The sequence below is a fragment of the Bacillus rossius genome, chromosome 2 (assembly GCF_032445375.1).
Source record: "Bacillus rossius redtenbacheri isolate Brsri chromosome 2, Brsri_v3, whole genome shotgun sequence".
Lineage (NCBI taxonomy): Eukaryota > Metazoa > Arthropoda > Insecta > Phasmatodea > Bacillidae > Bacillus > Bacillus rossius.
Window position 1 is genome coordinate 20,599,615 of NC_086331.1, and position 22,033 is coordinate 20,621,647.

Here is a 22,033-nt window from a genome sequence, read left to right on the forward strand (position 1 = left end):
ATAACGAAAATCTTAGTGACAAACAAAAAAAAATATTTATACCAAATAAATTTAAAGCATTCTCATAAATCAAACCAAAATACAGTAAACAATTTAAGAGTAACCATAACCACACAAACTGCTACCACATTGTAACCGTAACCATGCTAACTGCTACCAATTTGTAACGTGCTGCTGCGCTCAATCAATATGAAATTTCGTCTAAAGAACAAATATAGATTGGCCGTGGAAGCGCCAGGCAGAAACAGTACTAAACACATTACCCATAGGGGCACAGCGCACGCACAACAAAATTTATGATTAACCTCCTTAAAACTTGGTAAGGTTATGTGGATCGTGATCAAGGATAAGAAAATAATAAGATCTGGTTTGGTTTACATTGGCATTTACTTAATGATTTTGTTACTGTTATTTCTACTTCACAAACCTTATTCCACTGAAGATAACCCATGGCATTACAGCCGAAACAAAATACCAAGAAAATTGTTGACCTTATTTGCTATACTTAATACATTAAATATTGTTAAACAATAAACCAAATGGGAGGCCCCGGGGCGAGATATTATAATAAGTAACCATGGTTATATTTGACTGAATTTAAGGTCATTTGGTTTCTTAACTTTACAGGCCATTGAATATTGAGCACGCAGGCTCTTCATAAGACAAATTATAAAAAAAATTACATTTACTCGTTAAATAAATAAAAGTGTCCTGAAACTGGTTGTTCAGAATTATAAATTATTTTATGGTTTTTTCCACTCAGGGAAAAATATGTTGAAAGCTGGCACTCTTGAGAAATTCTCCGATTGCAGGAGGCGATGAATTTAGGTGAACTAACTCATGAACTGCATGGGAGTTGAATTTGGAGCGGAATCTCTCATCCTAGTTCTTGATCCCCGCCTGCAACCAGTATTCCCATCAAATTAGGTTGGTTAACAGGCGGCTGATGTTGAGGGAAGTTAAGCCCGCGAGAAACGGAAAAGAAAAAGTGTGTGTGGGGCGACGAAATAACTTACCTAAGCTGCGGGGTGGAGTAGATCAGGTCGGTCCCTGGAGATGGCCAGGTGATGCGCGACGCGGAAGATTGATGTCGCCATGAAGAATAATAAGTAAAGACAAAAAAAAACTATTTCAAAAAATAAACTATTTCGGGCAGCAAAAAATTAAAAATTGAGTGCTAAGGCACATGGCCTTGTCGATAACCAACTATATGCTTTAGAGAAAGCCGTTCACGACTTTTCAGAAGCGCGTTGTCTCGGGCTGCGAAGAGAGATCCGCCCTTACCGCGTGCTGCCTGCCGAATCGTCAAAAATGGCGCCGGCTCGCCTAATTAAAACTGTCTGTGGTCGCCTGTCCAGGGGAGGGGATTCGGAAAACCCGAATGGTTCCGAAAGAAAAAAAAAAAGGGCTCCGGCAACCTATCGACTGAGTGTGAGGTCGACTGTTTCTTCTGGTGGGGATAGGGTGGTCAGTAGTGCGCTCTCGCTCTCAGCTGGTTCGTCCTTTTGCCGCTAGATGGCGTGGGCATGCAGATTGGAGTCTCACAGAGACCATCGCGGCACTTGGTGGCCGCCATTTTGCAAGTGGGGGGGATTTTGGCCTTGAGGTTGGTCATTGCCGCGGCTGGCCGATGACCGCTGTGGACCAGGACGGGGTGGGGGGTATGTCCGGTGAATGACCTGCCCTGGAAGAGTTCGCCGGCCAGACGTCGGGACGTGCGGCGGAGCTTGAAAAAAGGACACCAAAACGTGTTAGAGACCGCAAACTTCAGCACACCTCCGAGAAGGGGTGGAGGTGACCATGGGAAGCTTAGGGCGGCTACTTTCGTCACGCGTAGCGCTAAACTCGTGACGAAACGCGACGGCCAGTGGATACCGTTGCTGATGATAGCCCTGTAGTCGGCTAGACCCAGCAAATTTGGTGGGAAACGGCGGTGAGAGCACTACACTGCTCAACAAGCTAACCTGCTGGTACACTCGACCGAACAAGTTTGGATGGGGCGAAAGCAGCGGGCAAAGGAGGAAAATTGAAGTTATAAAAAAAAATTTTAAATTTTGTAAAACTAAGAAAATAAAAAAATCGTGCCTAAAGTAGCACTGATTCGGCACAACATTATTTTGTAAGGATAAATAAAAAAACTTTTTTTTATGGCAGAAAACATGGCAGATCGTAACTGTTTATATCATCCATCAAAACAAGAAGATAAAATTTTGTTGCAACTTTTAGCTGCAGATTCGGAATCAGAAGATGAAACACCAAACAGTCAAAGTGATGATGTAGACATAGAGTGCAACCAGGGGTGCAACAACAGGGGGGGGGGGGGGGGGGGGGCAAGGGTATTTTGCTCCCCCTCTGAAACCTTGAAGTGGATGCAAACGGGGGCAAAGAAAGTGCTGTGTAATCAATTTTTAGATAATAAAACTGCTTAAATAGCACCATTTTCCACATTGAAATACAAATTTTCCCGGGGGAGGACCCCCGGACCCCCCCCCCCCCCCGCTTCAATAGGGGGGATCGATGATTCTTTATAAAATGGTATATTTGCCCCCCCCCCCCCCCCCCCCCTTTTGGAAATTTAGTTGTTGCACCGCTGAGTGCAACAAAGTCAAACTCTTACAGTGAAAATGAAGATAAGTCTATAGATGGAAATAACTGGTTCTGTGTGAGTAAAGAAACTCTGGTGCATTTTAATTTGTGCAAAGGTAAGTCATTCTACTTGTTTATTGTAAGTGACCCTGTAAATTTAGTGCATTTTCACAATTTATGCCAAGATCTGTGTTTGCCAATGTTTCTGAACACTCAAATTTGTATGCTCAACAGTTTTTGGACAAAACACAAGCTTTTTCAACACAATCGAGATATGCTAAATGGAAAGACTGTACAACTGAGGACAGCAAGGCAATGGTAGCTATGGAGATAGGGATGGGCATGTGAGGAAAACCATCTTTAAAATATTACTTTTTGGAAACAACCTGAGTTCATTGAACACCAAATTTTGGAAAAGTTATGTCTAGAGGTAAGTATTTTATGTTGCTGTCTTTTGTGCATTTTAACAATAATGCAAATAGTATTGTGAAGAAAGGGTTGCCTGGGTACGATCCACTGTTCAAAACTCAGCTAATAATATAAATGACTAAGGAAACTTATTTTCAACATGTTCAACCTGAGTAACTCCTGTTACGCCCAGTTTTTATATTTACCAAAGAAACTATCATCAACCTATTTAGACCTAACTTTTCTTACGTAAATTTTTATGGGTTAATGGAGAATCAATTATTAAGACAAGTTTAAATCAACAAATTTAGAGAAGTTTTATAATGATGTAACAAGTCATAAATTAACTGAATTTTCACAAGCATCAATTTTCATAAAAATTCATTTCAATATGATACCTTTGGAATACCATCATGAAATTTTGAACACAACTTACTAAAGAGGTTTGGTATAAAATACATATTTTTTCATCAAAATTAAAAATTAAAAAATATTTGTTTTTATAAAAAATAATATTTTTTTGAGTTCTTTAGGAAAAAGAATTTAAGTGATATGATACACTCAAGTTATATGTCAAATTAAAGACCTTGTTGTTGCAAAGATAATGATACAAATTTGAGCTTTATAGGAAAAACCGTTTTAGAGTTACGTGCATTTACATATTTCAAAATGTTCCTACAACCTATGTTTTCAAATTTTTTAAAAATTTATAGATCAAAAATGAAAGGCCAAAAAAAATTTCGACTTTATATTTTTAGTCATACCGATGAGTAGAACACAATCATTAAATATGATACATTATGAAAACCTCAAGGGTAAAATAATTATTTTATTGGTTGATTTGATATGGACTGCCCTGGTATTGTTTTTATATATTGTCTTTATTCATTTAAAAAAAACTGTATTATTCAAAAAATATAAACATAATATATTTTTCAATAACTTTTTTCGCTAAAATATTCTCATTTTGACTGTCATTTGATGCACTAATATAGTAAAATCATTAGTAATAAGCATGTCTAGAACAGAATTACTCATAAAAATAAATTGGCTCATTTTCGTGTTTGAAACATATGACATCATTAATGAAAAAATGTGTTACTAATGTAAGCAGTGCAAGATTAAACAATATAACCCAAATTTTTTTTCCACTCCATTTAGGTAATACATTCTGGTACAAAATTCACGCTAAATAAATTACATTCAATGAATTCACCATGTTAAAAGATTAAATTTTTGTAATTTGATTGAAGTTTTTTTTCAAATTGCTGATTTCATATTTTTATTTATATTGCAGAATTAAATGGTGTATTAACTTTTAACTTTGATTTTGGTGTTATATGTTATATTGAAATACTTTGTGGTGTTATTTCGGATTTATTGCAATTCACCATATAATATTGTCCCTACTAATAGTGTTTTGGCAAGTACTGTAATGATTTTTACATAGCAACTTTCTAAGTTGTAGTAATATTAAAATATTTATTTATAAAATAAGTTAAAATAATATTATTTTAATTTATTATACGAATATATAAATTTTTATATTTGTTTAAAATTCTGGGTATTTAATTAAAAGTTTTTCATCAATCTCAAATCATTTTGCAACACAAAATTATTATTATTTTTTTTATTTTTGAAAAAGAAAATTTTTTAACAAAAAAATTATGCACTTACGGTAATTTAACCAATAAAAATGCTCCACTGAAAGAGTTTAAGCGGTATTGCAATATATAATAAACTGGGAAAGGTTGTAGTGTAAAATACAATACCATAAATAATATGTCTACATTATTGTGTTCTACACTAGAATAGGTAAGTAGGGCTTAAGTATACTTTACAATACCCAGGACGTTTGAATAATTATTGAAAAAAAAAAAAACCTATTAAATAAAACACACTAAACCAGGTGAGATTGAAGTATAGAATACGACACCAGAGGTAATTTTGTTCAAAACAAGCATGTGAATTTTCCATGACCAAAACACCCATTACCCGTGTTCGTGATGTAAGAATGAGGGATAAAAATGACATAAGCACCACCATGTTGATGACATCATTAGTATTATGGTACTGTGATGCATAGTTCTGAAAGTCCAGAATATTTAACAAAATGGATGAAAGGCTGTAGTTAGACTGATATGATCCACACAGTTGCTGTTCTTGCACTCTGGGCAGCAAAGAGGTTCAGATTTAGGCATAACTTGCAACTAACAAATACCTATAAATATAAAATATATAATTATTCTTTTGTTAAGATTATTTCCCATTCTTGCCTTATTTTATTGTGTGAAGGATTTTTAAGCTCCAACCATTTCCGCTTACATCTATACCTGTATAATAACTAACAGGTTGATTGGGTTAAGTGTAGTACATTAATAACACACAAATATTTGTTGAAATGGTAATTTACGTGTTCTTAATGTAGCTGCCCTAACCTAAACAACCTTTCCGTTTCGTTACTTTTAGTGTGTCCAGCATCATTCGACGTACTAAATTAGAAAGCAAGCATTACGTACCACTGGATCAATGTATACCAGATCATGCCTACACCATATTTCATAAAAGCTTTGTTAAAAAAAAATTATATAAAAGTGAACAAACGTGACCTTACCACACTTGCAAATATGACCTCAGACACGTTTTCAAACATAGAAAACACGCGATCGAACTTAATAAATATAATTAACAGGTTGTGAATCAAATTTATCATATTCATTGTAACGTTCTGAACGACAATTTAATACGACTTCACTTCATTGCTATCAAGACTAGAGAGAACAACAAACACTTTATCAGCTGGTTTCATGGTGTGTTTGTTTTGTAAACAATCAGATGAAAACAAAGCATATTGCAAAAGCATTATAAGGCTTCCGATACTACCAATCCACGGGGGTAGCACAAAATCGGGCGATCGACGATGGAAAAAACACATTTGTTTGGGGGGGGGGGGAGAGAATCAGCTGGAACTGTCCGGCCGCCATATTGGTAGATTCCACTTTCCGAAAAACACTTATAAGATTGCATTGGGCAGGTGGTGGTGTTGAGCTTAGAGGTGGGTCGAAAAGTATCAACCTGATACTTTGGCACTGATACGCGCCTGTATCAGGAACGGCAAACGAGTACACTTGAAAAGTATCAGAGACTTTAGTATCAGTTCAGAATTCAGCTGGAACAACACCACGGCCAATGAATACAGTACCCGATCGCAGATGACGGTCACTTCGGCGGAGCTTGTGAAAGGGGAGGGAGCAGGAACGACGAATAAGGGATAAAGAAGGGAAAGAATGTAGGGGAGGAAGCGCAGGGGAAGGCGTTGAAGCCTTGAAGGAGAGGCGCAAAGCGATATTGTTACCAGCAGGGCTGCCACTCATGGGTTTTTCCACCCAGATCTGGGTTTTTCCAATGGTGTTTGGGTTTCTGGGTTTTTAAATAATGAATTCCAACAATTCTAGGTTTTTTATAATTTTAATTATTTTTATACCTAAAACAATAATAAAGGTAGTAGCTACTGTATCTGTTGCAATATCTGTTTGATAAATGCAAACAAGTCTATGTGTTTCACACACAAAAATACATATAAACACAAAACTAGTTTTCAAGAAGCTAAGTCGAATATTAAATTAGACACATTCTTCAAAGAGGCTTGCAGAACACAAAACCAATGCAACAATTAACCTTCAAACCAATCTTGTAGAATCAGACTCTGAATAAAGACTAACGTACATGAAGCAGTTTTATAAAAACAATTACCGGTTTAAAGGATGCAGTGATGGTGTTTGTTTTGTCATGTATATATTTGTAGGTTTTTTTATGATATGTACTGGTCCAAGAATTACTTATACAGCCGTTTTGCTGCAGTGTAATTTTCTTGTATTGGTTGTATTTAACCGTTTTCAGTCTTGTAAGGTAATTAATTGTTTTATATTAAAACCAGTTATGTTTATATTTTTGAATTAGTACGCAAACATTTTCAACGATAGCATTTTAGACGCATCTGGGTTTTTTACCCATGTGTCTGGGTTTTTTTGTAGGTTATCTAGGTTTTTCATGAATATCAGAGTGGCAGCCCTGGTTACAAGTCGTTTTGTTTATTCTCCTACTTCAAAGTACGCTCAGTGCGCAGTGCGTGCACCGTCTCGTTCAATAATAAAACTAATGAAAATTTAATATTAAAAAATACATTAATACAAGATATAATATTTATATTTGTGCACCTAACAGCTATGAAAATGCAAATAAATTCTCAGTTGACACTAATAACAGATGTAATCAACATATGGACTTTCTTTTTTCGAAAACAATTAGTAACTAGTGTTTTTATACATTAAAAATGCACGATTTTATCAAAAATAAAAAATAAAAAACAGATAGGTACATTAGTGAGCATACTATATCAATGTTTACGTTTCAAATGTTTCTTCAGATTAGTCGATGATTTATAACTCAGTTTTTGTTCACACAAATTACAATAAGCAAACTCATTATTTTCCGTGAAAAAATTCCACACAAATGAAGTCTTTTTCGTGCACTTATCCATTCCTTTTTCACTATAAAAATACTAACTACAAAGCATGACAGCCCGCAACATGGTGGGTGATACACGGCCAGGACGAACTGCAGTGAATGTTGAACTGATTGATACTGGTTGTATCAGGCGGGCATGAGAGTATCAGAGGTAGAGAATTACCAGGCGTGATAAATAATGTATCAGATTCTCCTTCCGGTCGCACGGTCTGCGTACGCGGAGCTTTGTTGCCTCCTGGGATCGTGTGATACAGAAGTATCAGAGACTTGTACCTAGGTACATTACTGTATCAGTATCAGGTTGGGACTGATACCGAAAATTGCTGTCCCAACCCACCTCTAGTTGAGCTTCAAAATTGGTGTAAATGTGTATTTAGTGGCTTAAAACTAACATTTCGTGAATATATTGATATAAAAAACGTGTACATGATCTGCTACCTTTATTATTTCATGTTACTAGATGTGGGATAAACGAAAATGACTTGTGTAGCATTAGGCTGTAGTAACCGAACTGGACGAAAATCTAATTTTCAATTGGAGAAATAAAGTATTAGTAAAATCACTTTCCACGGGTATTTTTTTTTTTCCTAACCTAACTAAAAACTAAGTGTGTTTGGGAGGGGTCCGGGTTAGGAGGGACTTAAGTGCGTCTCAGGCCGAAGCCTATACGCTCTACTCATGCAGGGAGTACCATGCAGACAAGGGAGCATGCATATTGTGCTAAGGAGGGGATTGGCCAGCCATGGCTGCGATTGGCGCCATGACTAACTCCCCTCACTTGACTATTCTAGACTAAAACTAGAGATAAGTTGGGCCCAGGTAAAACCTCCATAGACAGAGGGAAAACCCTGGGCACTCACATGCGGGATGCAAATTTCATGCATTAATAGCAAGCAGGTTGGCTACGGGAACAGAGGGATGGTTCAGGAAGAAGAGTTGGACAGAGTAGAAAGTCACTACTAAGCAAGTTTGGGAGGGAACTTGGACTTTTTGTCCGCATTATGCTTTATTTGGTTGGGTACTGGTCTTTAGGGGGCGACTTCGTCGTTTCCCACCTGGCTGCCAGCTAGCTTGGTGTTTGAGAAGGGAAAAATTTAGTGTTATGTATATATATATATATGCACAGGCATATATATATATATATATACGCATACATATGGTTGGTATGTATGTTGTGTGTGTGCGATGTCACACTGGTTGCAATGGTAGCTGGTATTCAAAATCTCATGCCATCAGGAACACGACCGGCACTGGAGGTGAGGCCTGCCAGGCGAGCCATGCCCATCAGGCATAAAGAGTCAGCCCTAACACTGCAAGGCAGAGAACCCGAGTGGGTCAGTTCATACACCTGCATGCTTCGGACCATTTTGAATAAGCATCTTGTTTGGTTATCACATGTATTACAGCCATCTGTGTGTTTATTTAGTTGTAATTCAAAATCTCATGCCGTCAGGATCACGACCGGCGCTGGAGGTGAGGCCTACCAGGCGAGCCATGCCCATCAGGCATGGAGAGTCAGCCCTAACACAGCAAGGCAGAGAACCCGAGTGGGTCTGATCATACACCTGCGTGCTTCGGACCATTTTGAATTATTATAATCATGTTTGGTTATTACATAATCACATAATTAATTGTCATGTATGATAATTAGGGCGCTTATGTTCTTAATTTACTTAACTTATAACTAAGGGGGTGAAACCTTAAATTTATATTAAATTAACATTTACTTATTTTCTAAGAGCTGCCAGCACACATGTGTATTGTGCGCGAGCTTTATTTCATTTGTCATGCGCACACTGCCCTTAATTATGCGGAAGCATAGGCAGATTTGTTTTGCCAGCCTGCCACGAGTCCGTGGAAGGCCGGCGCGGGAAGTACTGAGCTGCTCCGGGGCCAGCAACTAGTTTTGTTTGGAGGGGGTCGCGCGCTGATTGGCTGGCCAATCAGAGGGCGCCTCGCTGTTGCGGACTGTACAGAGGCCCACAGCTACGGCGGGCGGTGCGCGAGGATTGATTTCGGGCGTTTGTATTTTTGTTCTACGTCTGGATCATAATTTCCGAGAGTAGAAACAAATGGGTTTTGACTATTTATGCATTTATCATAAAAAGTTTGGGCTGTACGAATATAAAAGTCTTGCAACGTTTCCGTGTCTGTTTCGCGATGCAAGGCTTCTACTGGGCAGTATCTCGGGGCGTCTGTAGCGATTCGGATGCATCTGTTCTGAATTCGCTGCAGTTTTAATTAGTGCGAGTTTGCTGCAGTGGCCCATACAGGGGCTGCATATGTTATTATAGGGCGGATGATCCACGGGTGTTTATAGATTATTTTATCATTAGTTACTGTTCTATGTATTGTTTGAAGCCTGTTTTTCTGTTTATGCCCTTGTTAAAGTAGCACCAGTGGCTGTATCCGAATACATAGGGATGCGTCCTTAGCACACACATCCCTACATCCCTTAGCAAATGCAGCCACAATGTAGAGGACGCATTTCTAATGGATGGATAGTATCCGAATACTTTTACTGCTAGCACCACCTGTTGACTGTCAGTCGTACTAATGTTCACGCAGCCATTTTGTGTAGGGATTTCTACGAATATTCAGCAAAACGTAAATAATAAATACCTACCAATTAAAAAATAATGTAACGTGTATGTTTTACATGTTAGCGATCCAAATAAATATACATTTTATAAATTGTAAACTTTAAAAATACTTATGAGTTTTGATTTATCCTTTAAGTTTAAATTCGTATTTTGATTATATTTATTAACGTCTTAATTTGTCTCTGTTTAAGTTATCACTTTCGCTTATAATGTTTTAAACAAATCTTATGCTGAAAATCTGAAGTAATATTATACACAAACAAAATAAAACCCGATTCCGAAGCTAATGGATGTAGGGACGCGTTAGTGGATGCGAGTGTCGCATCCCTAGAAATCTCGAATTAGTGGATGCGTGAAGGGATGCATCGGCATCCATTGTGATAATTCGGATTCAACACAAAAATGGCCGCATCCACTACGATGCACTTTTAGTGGATCCTTTAGCTAAGGGATCCATTAGGCTAGTATTCGGATGCAGCCAGTGAGTTATTTCTACTTTTAGGTTACATTAGTATGCACTCGTAATACGACACTGAACACTAAATAAATCTGAATATGTTCGGAATGTGTGAATGGTTATGCCTATTGTACACTATTTGATGGCAACCAAATGACCAAACAAGCAGATAAACATATTTTTATGTAGGACCAAGCTACTGTGTTAATTTTTTCAGATTGTATAACTTGTTTATATTTCTGCCTCATCGGCTGTGGCGATCTTTCCAACCACAAATTAACCCATCTTGGATAACTTAGAAAATATAAATAGTTTGCATGGGTACTTGTGCCACTTCTTGTAACCTTGTTTAGTCCTACCTGGATAGGTAGGTAGGTACCATCGAAAAAAGTCAAAATTTAAGTTTCCAAGTTTCAAAATATTGTGTAATTCAACAAGACGTTATTTAAAGCATTAAAGTGGAGACCAACACAAATTTATGAACACATCGTATTGACGCCTTCTGCCTTCTGCCAAGGTGATGTTGAGGGTGTGGAGTTGCTTCTGGGCGCCAACTAGCAATAATAGCTACGTGCTAGTGCGTAGCCGAGACTCTTGACTCAGGGCGTGACGTCGCCACGTGGCCGGCAGGCAGTAAGGGTCGTTCCGTCAGAGTTACCCCCGGCTGTTTTAGCCACCAGGGACGCTATACTACGGGCGTTGTAACAAATACGCGGGGCTCGATTCTAAGTGGTTTATTGTCAGGCACGCTATACATACGCTGCGTCGTGCATGACCCGCTTACTGGGAGCCGCGCTCTACAGGACACGTTTCTGATGGGTTGAACACTCACGCAATTCCGGTAGAGATGGCAAGTGCGGAGGCCAAGAAGCTCCGCGGGCGACTCGCGACTAGTCTCCTTGGAGGGCGGTGATTAACTCCGATGGCTGTGAAGTCCGCACGACTCCCCAGCCTCGCTCCCGCGAAAACGTGTCGTGTGCAAAAGTAATCCCGGGCCATGCACGCCGCCTGATCGCGCTAAAGTCCAGAATTACAATTAATATTTAAGCATAGTCATTACTTAATTAATATTGTTTTTTAGAGTGCTGAATGTTAATTTCAAAGTCCAGGTAATCAGGTCACCTAACAGTACCCCCTTGGTCGACTTTCGCGCGGGCGACAGTCGATTAGGCAGGGCAGCTTACGTTCGAGGCGTTGCACCACCCTGCACCCAGGTGCGTTCACGTCGCACACGCTCGGGGCGAGGCGGCGATGCGCCATAGCGGTCTGTGCGGATTCGAGGAGCACTAATGTTTGGCGTCAAATGCCCTCCTTTTCCTGAGGCCGCTATGGTCATCGACGCCCCGATCACACGCATTGCCTCGTTGCACTGAGGCCAACACTGTCTTGGGGGATTGGTCCCGGGGCTGCTGTGTTTTGGGCGAACGGGGGAAGCAGAGACATGACACTGAGGCGGGGTACGTCGGGGTGTGGTTTCCGGTCTACTGGTGGTCGTAGTGGGCGCCAAATGAACTCCCTGAGGTGCCCTGGATTTTGGCGGACCCGGGTGGACTGTCGTGGTCCCTCGGCACTAATGTTCCCCCCTTCCACTCCGGGAGCTGTCTGGTCACCACCCTCCCCCTTGCCGGGGGGAGCAATGGGTACCTCTTGGCTGCTGCCCTCGCAGCATCCTCTCGTCGGCGCCCTGCACGCTCGTTGGGACTGCCTGACCTCTGGCTGGTCGGGGGGGGGGGGGTAAAATACCTCGGGGCATGGCTGAGGGGTCATGGTAGTTGGCCCGCTGGGGCGTTCGCCCCCTGGGTCCAACCGGTCAATTAGACGCCCAAGTCTCCTTAGCTCGCTTCTCGCACTTCGGCTAAGATGGCGGGAAGTCGTGACAGGTGACATGGTCGGTGACGTGGGGCGTGTGACTGGTGATGCGAACGGTGACATCGGTGATGGTGCGTCAGCTCTGATGGTGGGTCGGCACACGTCCTGCGTGTCGGCGGGTGAGGTGATGGGTGGTGGTGTGGCTGGTGGCATGGCTGGTGGCGTAGGATGGGGAGCTGGTGATGGGGGTGGTGATGTCGGTGATGTGGTGTCCATGGTGGTGGGTTGGTGGTAGGGTGATTGGCCGACTGGTGACGTGGCATGTGAGGCTGGTGCGCTTGGGGTGGGGGCCCTTGGGCACTCCCTACCCTCAGAGGGATCCTCGGCAGTGGAAACGAGGCGCAGGTCGTCCCTGTGGATTTTTTGTGGCCCTACCATTTGGGAGTCTCATGAGGTATGTGGTGGGGCCTAGGCGTCGCAAGACCTCCCGGGGGGCTGCTCACTTGGGGCTCAGCCCCGCGCAGTAGTTCTTTCTGCCGGACGACAGATGGTGACACCGGGCATAGACCATCTGCCCTGGCTCCAGTGGTGTTGGGAGAGTGGCTGACTGCGGGGTTCGGGTGGCCAGGAACTGGGCTTGGTGCCGCCGTGCCTCTTCCCTTAGGTCAGTGGCTGGTGGGCGGGTGACTGCCCCTGCTGCCTCAGCGACCCGCAGCTCGCCCGGTAGGGCGAGGTTCTGACCGTGGAGCAGTTCCGCGGGGGAATGGCCGGTAACGGCATTGACTCGCCGGCGCAGGCAGTAGAGCAACTTGGGCAGGTGTACATCCCATTTCGAGTGATTATCCCCCAGGCGGAGGCGCAACTGAACTTTGATGTCCTGGTTGCGTCGCTCCGTCGGGTTCGCCCTCGGGTGATACGTCGGGGTAGTGTGATGCTCAACTCCCCAGCGTCGGCAGTCTGCCGCCCAACGTCTCCCTGTGAACTGGGTACCGTTGTCTGTTAGTAGCGTCTTTGGGTACCCAAGCGAGGGAACACCTCGCTGTCCAGGAGGGCCACTATCGTCCCTGCGCGTGCGTTGGACACGGCGAACACCTCTGACCATCGCGTGAACACGTCGGTGGTCACAACGAGGAAGCGCTTTCCCCGGGTTGTGCGGGGGTAGGGCCCCATGACGTCGAGGGCCACAGTATGGAAGGGCTCCTCTGGTCGTCGGGGGCGCTGCTGTTCTACCCCGTCCGCACGGCGCGCCTTGCGTTGCTGACACTGTTGGCAGCTGCGCACATGCACGCGGACATCCCGCGCTACCCCTGACCAGTGGAACAGCTTTCGGAGTGCATGTTGGGTCTGTTCAGCCCCTGGGTGGCCGGCCAGATCATGGTCGTGAAAAAATTGAAGGATCCCTTGCCTCGCCGCAGGGGGCACATGGATCTGCCAGCTGTCCATATCACCTGAAGCCCGATTTTGCAAAACCCCGTCCAGACTACGCTGATGGGGCTGAACCCCTTCCCCACACGCGGCCAGGTCGCGCTGCGTGTCGGGGTCGTTGACCTGGGCCTGCCTCACATGCTCCATTAGGGCGAGTAGGGTGGCTGGTGTGTCTGCCTGGGTGGTAGGGTTCGCCCGTTGGATGGCGTAGAGGGCCGCTGGTGCGGGTGCCGTGGTGCCGCTGGCTGGTGGGTGAGGTGGTGGCAGGAGTTCCTCCCAGCCCTGGGGGTCCTGGAAGACAGTAGTGGTGTCAGGGTGACGGGACAGCTCATCTGCCAGCTGGTTCTCCCGCCCAGGGACGTGTTCGACGCGGAATGCGAAGCCCTGGAGCATGAGCGCCCAGCGGGTAAATTTGGACTTCCGCCCCTGGGCGGAGTCCAGCCACCGCAGACACTGGCTATCAGTGCGCAGGGTAAACGGCCTCCCCTCGAGGTGGTGCCCATAGCGCCCAAGGGCCCACACCACCGCAAGGCACTCCTGCTCGTTTGCATGATAGCGGCGTTCTGCAGGGCCGAACTTGGCGCTGGCATACTCGGCCACTCGCCGCTCCCTGTCCCCCCCTTCCTCGTAGAGCACCGCCCCCATGCCCTCTTGGCTGGCGTCCATCTGGACGAAGATGGGTTCGTCTGGGTCCAGGCGTGATAGGGTGTGGCACTCTCTGAATCGCTGCTTCACCGCAGTCAGGGCCTGCTCGGCGGCGGTCGTCCACCGGAACTTTGACTTGGGCGATAGGAGGTCGGTCATGGGTGCGGTGATAGTGGCGAAATGGGGTATGAACGACCACAACCAGTTGAGCAGCCCCATCAGTTTCTGGAGCTGCTTCCTGGTGTGGGGTGCCTGTTTGCTGTCGATGAGGTCGAGCTGGGCGGGAATGGGCCGGCATCCCTCGGCGCTGACAATATGCCCCAAGAATTCCAGCTCCGCGGCACCGATGTGACACTTGGGCGGCGAGCACGTGAGTCCGTGTGTGGCGAGCCGTTCGAGGACCAGCGCGAGATGGTGGGCATGGTCCTCCCACGTCCGTGACCAGATGATCACGTCGTCCAGGTACGCGGTGGCAAACTCACCGATGTACCCGTCCAGGACGCGGACCATCATGGTCTGGAACGTCGCGGGGGCGTCCATCAGCCCGAACGGCATCGCACAGAACTGGAAGCGCCGCCCATCGGGGGCCGTGAACGCTGTCTTGGGGCGGTCCTCGGGACATACTGGGACTTGCCAGTACCCCGACTTGAGGTCGAGAGACGAAAATATGCGGGCGTCCCCCAGCCCGGTGAGTGCCTCAGCGATGTTAATGAGGGGTGGTGGTGCTGGGATGGTGATGTCGTTGACGGGCTTGAAGTTAATGCAAAAACGGAGAGATCCGTCCTTTTTGCTAGCCATGACGATCCGGCAGTTGTATGGGGATTCTGTTGGCTCGATGACGCCATCCTCTAACATCTCTGTGATTTGATCCCTGATAGCAAGCCGCTCACAAGGTCCAAACCCAAAGGGCTTCTCGAAAGGGGGCCGGTGTGGTATGGTTGGTATGCAATGTTCTGTGATAGTGGTGCGGCGCAGTAGGTCTGCGGCGGCAAACACCTGGGGCTGCTTCCCCAAGACCGCATCAAACATGGGCACATGTACGGGGGGTACACCATGGCGGAGGTCCACCAGGTGGAGGAACTCGCCCCGCGGTGGTGGGGTCCTGTAGTTGAGTCCATATACCGTCCGTCGGCCCCTGGTCCCCACATGGACCCGCTTCCCCCGGACCTCGACTGTGGCGTCCTCCTGCTCCAACCAGGGCAGCCCCAGGATCAGGTCGTCGCGGAGGTCGTGCACCACTAGGGCACTGGTGCTACTAACAAAATCCCTTACGCCGACCCTTACCTGGGCACGCCCCATCGTGAACGTGCTGGCCCCATTGGTGGCCAGCTGGACGATGTCGACCTCCCGCACAAGGTCCGCCTCAGGGATGAGGTGGGCAGCGACGTAGGTATGCGTGGCTGCGGTGTCCACCAGCGCGGTGATGGGCTGGCCGTTCAGCTCCACCGGGATGCGGATCAGCGCAACAGCCTCGGGCCCCACTCGGCCCAGCCTGGGCCAACAACCCTGGGTGGCCCCCGCAGCAGCGTGCAGGGGCGGCGCCGACGCCAGGTGATCGGTGTCACTCGCCGGCGACCTGATGCAAACCGCGAACGGGTGAGGCGGGCCGCCCCCACCCGCACCAGGTGGGTGAGACGGCAGCTGATTTGCCCCCGCAGCAGCGTGCAGGGACGGCGCCGACGCCAGGTGATCGGCGTCGCTCGCCGGCGACCTGGGGCAGGCCGCGAACAGGTGGGGAAGGCCGCCCCCACCCGCGCCAGGTGGGTGAGATGGCAGCTGAGTGGCCCCCGCAGCAGTGTGTAGGGGCGACGCCGACGCCAGGTGATCGGTGTCACTCGCCGGCGACCTGGGGCAGGCCGCGAACGGGTGAGGCGGGCCGCCCCCACCCGCACCAGGTGGGTGAGACGGCAGCTGAGTGGCCCCCGCAGCTGCGTGTAGGGGCGGCGCCGACGCCAGGTGATCGGTGTCACTCGCCGGCGACCTGGGGCAGGCCGCGAACGGGTGAGGCGGGCCGCCCCCACCCGCACCAGGTGGGTGAGACGGCAGCTGAGTGGCCCCCGCAGCAGCGTGTAGGGGCGGCGCCGACGCCAGGTGATCGGTGTCGCTCGCCGGCGACCTGGGGCAGGCCGCGAACGGGTGAGGCGGACCGCCCCCACCCGCGCCAGGTGGGTGAGACGGCAGCGGAGTGGCCCCCGCAGCAGCGTGCAGGAGCGGCGCCGACGCCAGGTGATCGGCGTCGCTCGCCGGCGACCTGGGGCAGGCCGCGAACGGGTGGGGAAGGCCGCCTCCACCCGCACCAGGTGGGTGAGACGGCAGCTGAGTGGCCCCCGCAGCAGCATGTAGGGGCGACGCCGACGCCAGGTGATCGGTGTCACTCGCCGGCGACCTGGGGCAATCCGCGAACGGGTGAGGCGGGCCGCCCCCACCCGCACCAGGTGGGTGAGACGGCAGCTGAGTGGCCCCCGCAGCTGCGTGTAGGGGCGGCGCCGATGCCAGGTGATCGGTGTCACTCGCCGGCGACCTAGGGCAGGCCGCGAACGGGTGAGGCAGGCCGCCCCCACCCGCGCCAGGTGGGTGAGACGTTAGCTGAGTGGCCCCCGCAGCAGCGTGCGGGGGTGGCGCCGACGCCAGGTGGACGGCGTCGCTCGCCGGCGACCTGGGGCAGGCCGCGAACTTCGCGAACAGGTGAGGCGGGCCGCCCCCACCCGCGCCAGGTGGGTGAGATGGCAGCTGAGTGGCCCCCGCAGCAGCGTGCAGGGGCGGCGCCGACGCCAGGTGGACTGCATCGCTCGCCGGCGACCTGGGGCCGGCCTTGAACGGGTGAGGCGAGCCGCCCCCACCCGCGCCAGGTGGGTGAGACGTTAGCTGAGTGGCCCCCGCAGCAGCGTGCGGGGGTGGCGCCGACGCCAGGTGGACGGCGTCGCTCGCCGGCGACCTGGGGCAGGCCGCGAACTTCGCGAACAGGTGAGGCGGGCCGCCCCCACCCGCGCCAGGTGGGTGAGATGGCAGCTGAGTGGCCCCCGCAGCAGCGTGCAGGGGCGGCGCCGACGCCAGGTGGACTGCATCGCTCGCCGGCGACCTGGGGCCGGCCTTGAACGGGTGAGGCGAGCCGCCCCCACCCGCCCCAGGTGGGTGAGACGTTAGCTGAGTGGCCCCCGCAGCAGCGTGCGGGGGCGGCGCCGACGCCAGGTGGACGGCATCGCTCGCCGGCGACCTGGGGCAGGCCGTGAACGGGTGAGGCGAGCCGCCCCCACCCGCGCCAGGTGGGTGAGACGGCAGCTGAGTGGCTCCCGCAGCTGCGTGCGGGGGCGGCGCCGACGTCAGGTGGACGGCGTCGCTCGCAGGCGACCTGGGGCTGGACGCGAACATCGTGAACAGGTGAGGCGGGCCGCCCCCACCCGCTACAGGTGGGTGAGACGGCAGCTGAGTGGCTCCCGCAGCAGTGTGCGAGGGCGGCGCCGACGTCACGTGGACGGCGTCGCTCACCAGCGACCTGGGGCGGGCCGCGAACTTCGCGAACAGGTGAGGCGGGCCCCCTCCAGCTGTGATAGGTGGGCGGGGTGGCGGCTGGGTGGTTCCGCGGCGCCGGGGTGTGTCTCTCGGTGGAGCTGGGCTGTTAATTGGGGGGTGGTGGCCAGCTGCGTCACCGCCCCCTAGACGGAGTTTCCCGGGAGCTTCACCTCGCCCCCTCGCGTTCGCCAGACTGCCTCGCGGGTCGGGCACACCGTGTGCCAGTGGTACTTCTCTGTCGCGCAGTAGCGGCAGCGGGGTGGCCGGCTGTCCTGGGCGCCCTGTGTTCCCCCGCGGTGGTCGTCGCAACGTGTCTGTACCGCGCCACGGTGAGGAGGGCCCGGTAGGGGCATCCCCTCCCCCATCGGGGACGGGTCGGTGGCCCGGTAGTTGCCCTTCGGCGGAGGCGGGCCCGTGTACAGCACTACGGCACGTTAGTCCTCTGCGCACGCCGCCCCCTTGGTGGACGGGGCTGACCGGGGCGTCGCGACGCCCTTGGCGCTGCGAGCTGATTGGAGGTCATGCTCTACGGCTCGTGCTCGTGCGAGAAAAACATCCAGCCCGCGAGTCACCGCTTCGCGCAAGAATGGGCGAAGTTCGGGGGACACTAGCTCCACTATGAAGGGCAGTATGTCGCTAGTTTGACCCCTCGGTGTTAGGCGGCGGTATAGTCTGAGCTTGTTATAAACAAACGTCTCCACCGCCTCCCCGTCCCCTTGGCAAAGGCTGAACATCTCACTCCGACATGTGTTTAGGGCTCGGGTGTCATTGAAGCGCGCCTCCAGCTGGCGGGCGAAGTCCTCCCAGTCTGCGTTGTAGCTGCCCGCCTGGGCCCACCACTCGCGCGCCTCGCCGCGCAGCTGCGCGCTCACGCGTTCTACCCGCTCTTCCCGCGGTATCAGGTGCCGCACGAGCCTCGCCTCGCAGGCTCGCAAAAACACGCGCGGATCCTCGTGGTTGAGGCCCGCGAACTCCGGGAGGATAATAGGCCCGGTGAGGGGGCGGGACGTGGTGGCTAGCTGACCCCCTGGGTGCCTCCGTGCGCGTCGCTCGCACCCCCCACACAGAAAAAGTCCGTCCCGGAAATTTACGAATTCCAGCGCGTCTGCGCATGCGCGGTGTTTAATTGTTCCGCACTGCTGGCATCTCGCTATCTCGCCTCGGTAACCGGGACAGTGGACAGCGGCGCACTGGGAACCCGCTTGGGTTCTGGGTTGCCCCTCCATCTTGACGCGTACCGTTTCGCAGGTGCAGTACAGGTGGGGGTACTCACCGGTGCTGTGGCTGGTGGTGTGCGGCTTGCCGCACCCGGCGCAATAGCTCTCCATGGTGATGGCTATGTCCGGCCTCTTGTCCATGCGTGATCCGCGGCTGTCCGACCCGAGCGTCGGGATGAAGCGTCGGTGGCGGGCGCGGGATGATCCGGGGGTGCGCCCCCTTGTGCTTACGACCGAGCGGTCTTGCCCGCACGCACGCGCCTCGCGGTTGTTTACGCGGCCGCGGCTGGTGACGTACTGTGGCGTCTCGGTGATCTTCGGGCGCGCTCGTTTGTCCTCGGCGCGCGATCGGTCGGGGCAGTCCACTCTCTCGCGAGGGGTTTGGCGGGAGGGTGTGAGTGAACGATCTCTACGGAGTGGGGGGGGGGGAACCGTGGAATGCCGGGGGGAGTGAGCGAACGATCTTAGAGCGGGGGGGGGGGAGGGGGGGGGGGAGGCCTGAAACACCCGGCGCGTCCCGTTCCGCGGCGCCTGCACGTCTGCGCACGCTTTCTCTCCCCTTTGTGCTGTCCCTACGTGTAACTCTGCCGGATTTTCTGCGATTCGGATGGCGTTTGCGGCGTTGTTATGTTGCCACACTAGTTGGGCGCCATTTGACGCCTTCTGCCTTCTGCCAAGGTGATGTTGAGGGTGTGGAGTTGCTTCTGGGCGCCAACTAGCAATAATAGCTACGTGCTAGTGCGTAGCCGAGACTCTTGACTCAGGGCGTGACGTCGCCACGTGGCCAGCAGGCAGTAAGGGTCGTTCCGTCAGAGTTACCCCCGGCTGTTTTAGCCACCAGGGACGCTATACTACGGGCGTTGTAACAAATACGCGGGGCTCGATTCTAAGTGGTTTATTGTCAGGCACGCTATACATGCGCTGCGTCGTGCATGACCCGCTTACTGGGAGCCGCGCTCTACAGGACACGTTTCTGATGGGTTGAACACTCACGCAATTCCGGTAGAGATGGCAAGTGCGGAGGCCAAGAAGCTCCGCGGGCGACTCGCGACTAGTCTCCTTGGAGGGCGGTGATTAACTCCGATGGCTGTGACGTCCGCACGACTCCCCAGCCTCGCTCCCGCGAAAATGTGTCGTGTGCAAAAGTAATCCCGGGCCATACACGCCGCCTGATCGCGCTAAAGTCCAGAATTACAATTAATATTTAAGCATAGTCATTACTTAATTAATATTGTTTTTTAGAGTGCTGAATGTTAATTTCAAAGTCCAGGTAATCAGGTCACCTAACAGTACCCCCTTGGTCGACTTTCGCGCGGGCGACAGTCGATTAGGCAGGGCAGCTTACGTTCGAGGCGTTGCACCACCCTGCACCCAGGTGCGTTCACGTCGCACACGCTCGGGGCGAGGCGGCGATGCGCCATAGCGGTCTGTGCGGATTCGAGGAGCACTAATGTTTGGCGTCAGTATTATATAAAGGCGAGACCTATCACATCTTATGTGCTCCAAAGAGCGACACACATCATTTAAATGATATAAATAAACCACAGGAATATTTAAGCATCTTTATTCAAGTGTACCTAATTTCATTTTCATTGAATATTACTTCATATAGGTACTCGCATAATAACTCAAATAAATTCAAAACCATGTTGTTGCGTATCATAACACGTAGCACCAATGCAATGTTTTGGTTCTCAATGTGGGCGAGGCTCGGCAGCAGGGCCGCAACTAGGGGGGAGCAAGCGGGGCATACGCCCCGGGCGCAAAGCTGTGGGGGCGCCGAAATCGCTTGCATTGTAATTCCTACTACAACTGGTAACTGGTAAAAAGTTTTTTTTAAATTGCATGCCAGGAATGTCTAATCTGATTTACAATATAACGTCTCAACATATATTTAATGAACAAGTCTAGTGATTATACGGACTACTTTATGGACATAGTGGGTTCATGCATGGAAGGTACAGTAGCACAGATACTGTTACATGTAGGTATGGAAGATGCTTAAATAGCACCATTTTTCTGTGGGAGGGCCCCCGGACCCCCAGCTTTATTGGTGTGGTATGTGCAAAAAAAGAGGGGGGGGGGGGGCGCATGATTCCATTCATGCCCTGGGTGCCAGAGACTCTAGTTGCGGCCCTGCTCGGCAGAATGTAAATACGGCCGCCATATTGGTACATTCCACGTTGCCGTCGTCCGGGTTCTCGTGTTCGAGGTCCGGCGTAGTTCCTAGTGGGAAGGCTGGTTTTTTATGGAAAACGTGTCCGGGAGGGCGCCCGGCTAACTCTGTGGCTAACAACGAGGTGGGTCGGTGGGTGCGAATGCCCCTGCGTGGCCCACTAGGAATGGCGGCGGTGGTGGTCGTGGTGTTAGGGACCCCTGCCGGGCGAGCATGGTTCTCTTTTTCGCCCGTTATAGGGATGACGCGTCATCGGTATGACGCTTCGCTACTAAAAGCGAGCATGGATCTTTTTTTGCCTTCTGGAAGACGCCTTAGCTACGACATGCCCGTCATACGTAAGGCGCAATGGCTTGTCAGTCATAACCCCGTCATACAGCCGACTACGTGTGTAACTTTCATTTAATACTGGGAAATAATTCTTTCAAATGAGTTAAATAATATATTTTCGTGAAATTTAAGGTTTTGCCTTAATTATATTTACGTACTCAGAAATTACGTATGTGAGTTATACGATGTATCTAAAAAAGAGTTATGTTTTTCTCTGTCTGAACAAACTTCGAAATAACTTGTTTCACGCCGCATAAATAAATAGTTTCTATGTTTCGTGTGAATAAGACACGTTGATTCTTTTTTCTCGTTATTTTTAACTGCACAATACTCAGTTAAC

General features: G+C 49.9%; 1 protein-coding gene across 1 annotated transcript in view; it reads right to left on the reverse strand.

Annotated features, from left to right (window-relative positions):
* The window catches only part of LOC134529155 (lysosomal acid phosphatase-like), a 62,467-nt gene extending 56,572 nt beyond the window's left edge, over positions 1–5,895 (reverse strand). The window contains exon 1 of the mRNA XM_063362934.1: positions 5,609–5,895. Coding sequence (XP_063219004.1) covers positions 5,609–5,713 — 105 coding nt within the window. The 5' untranslated portion in view covers positions 5,714–5,895. The remainder of the gene's footprint in view (positions 1–5,608) is intronic.
* Between the last annotated feature and the right edge of the window lie 16,138 nt (positions 5,896–22,033).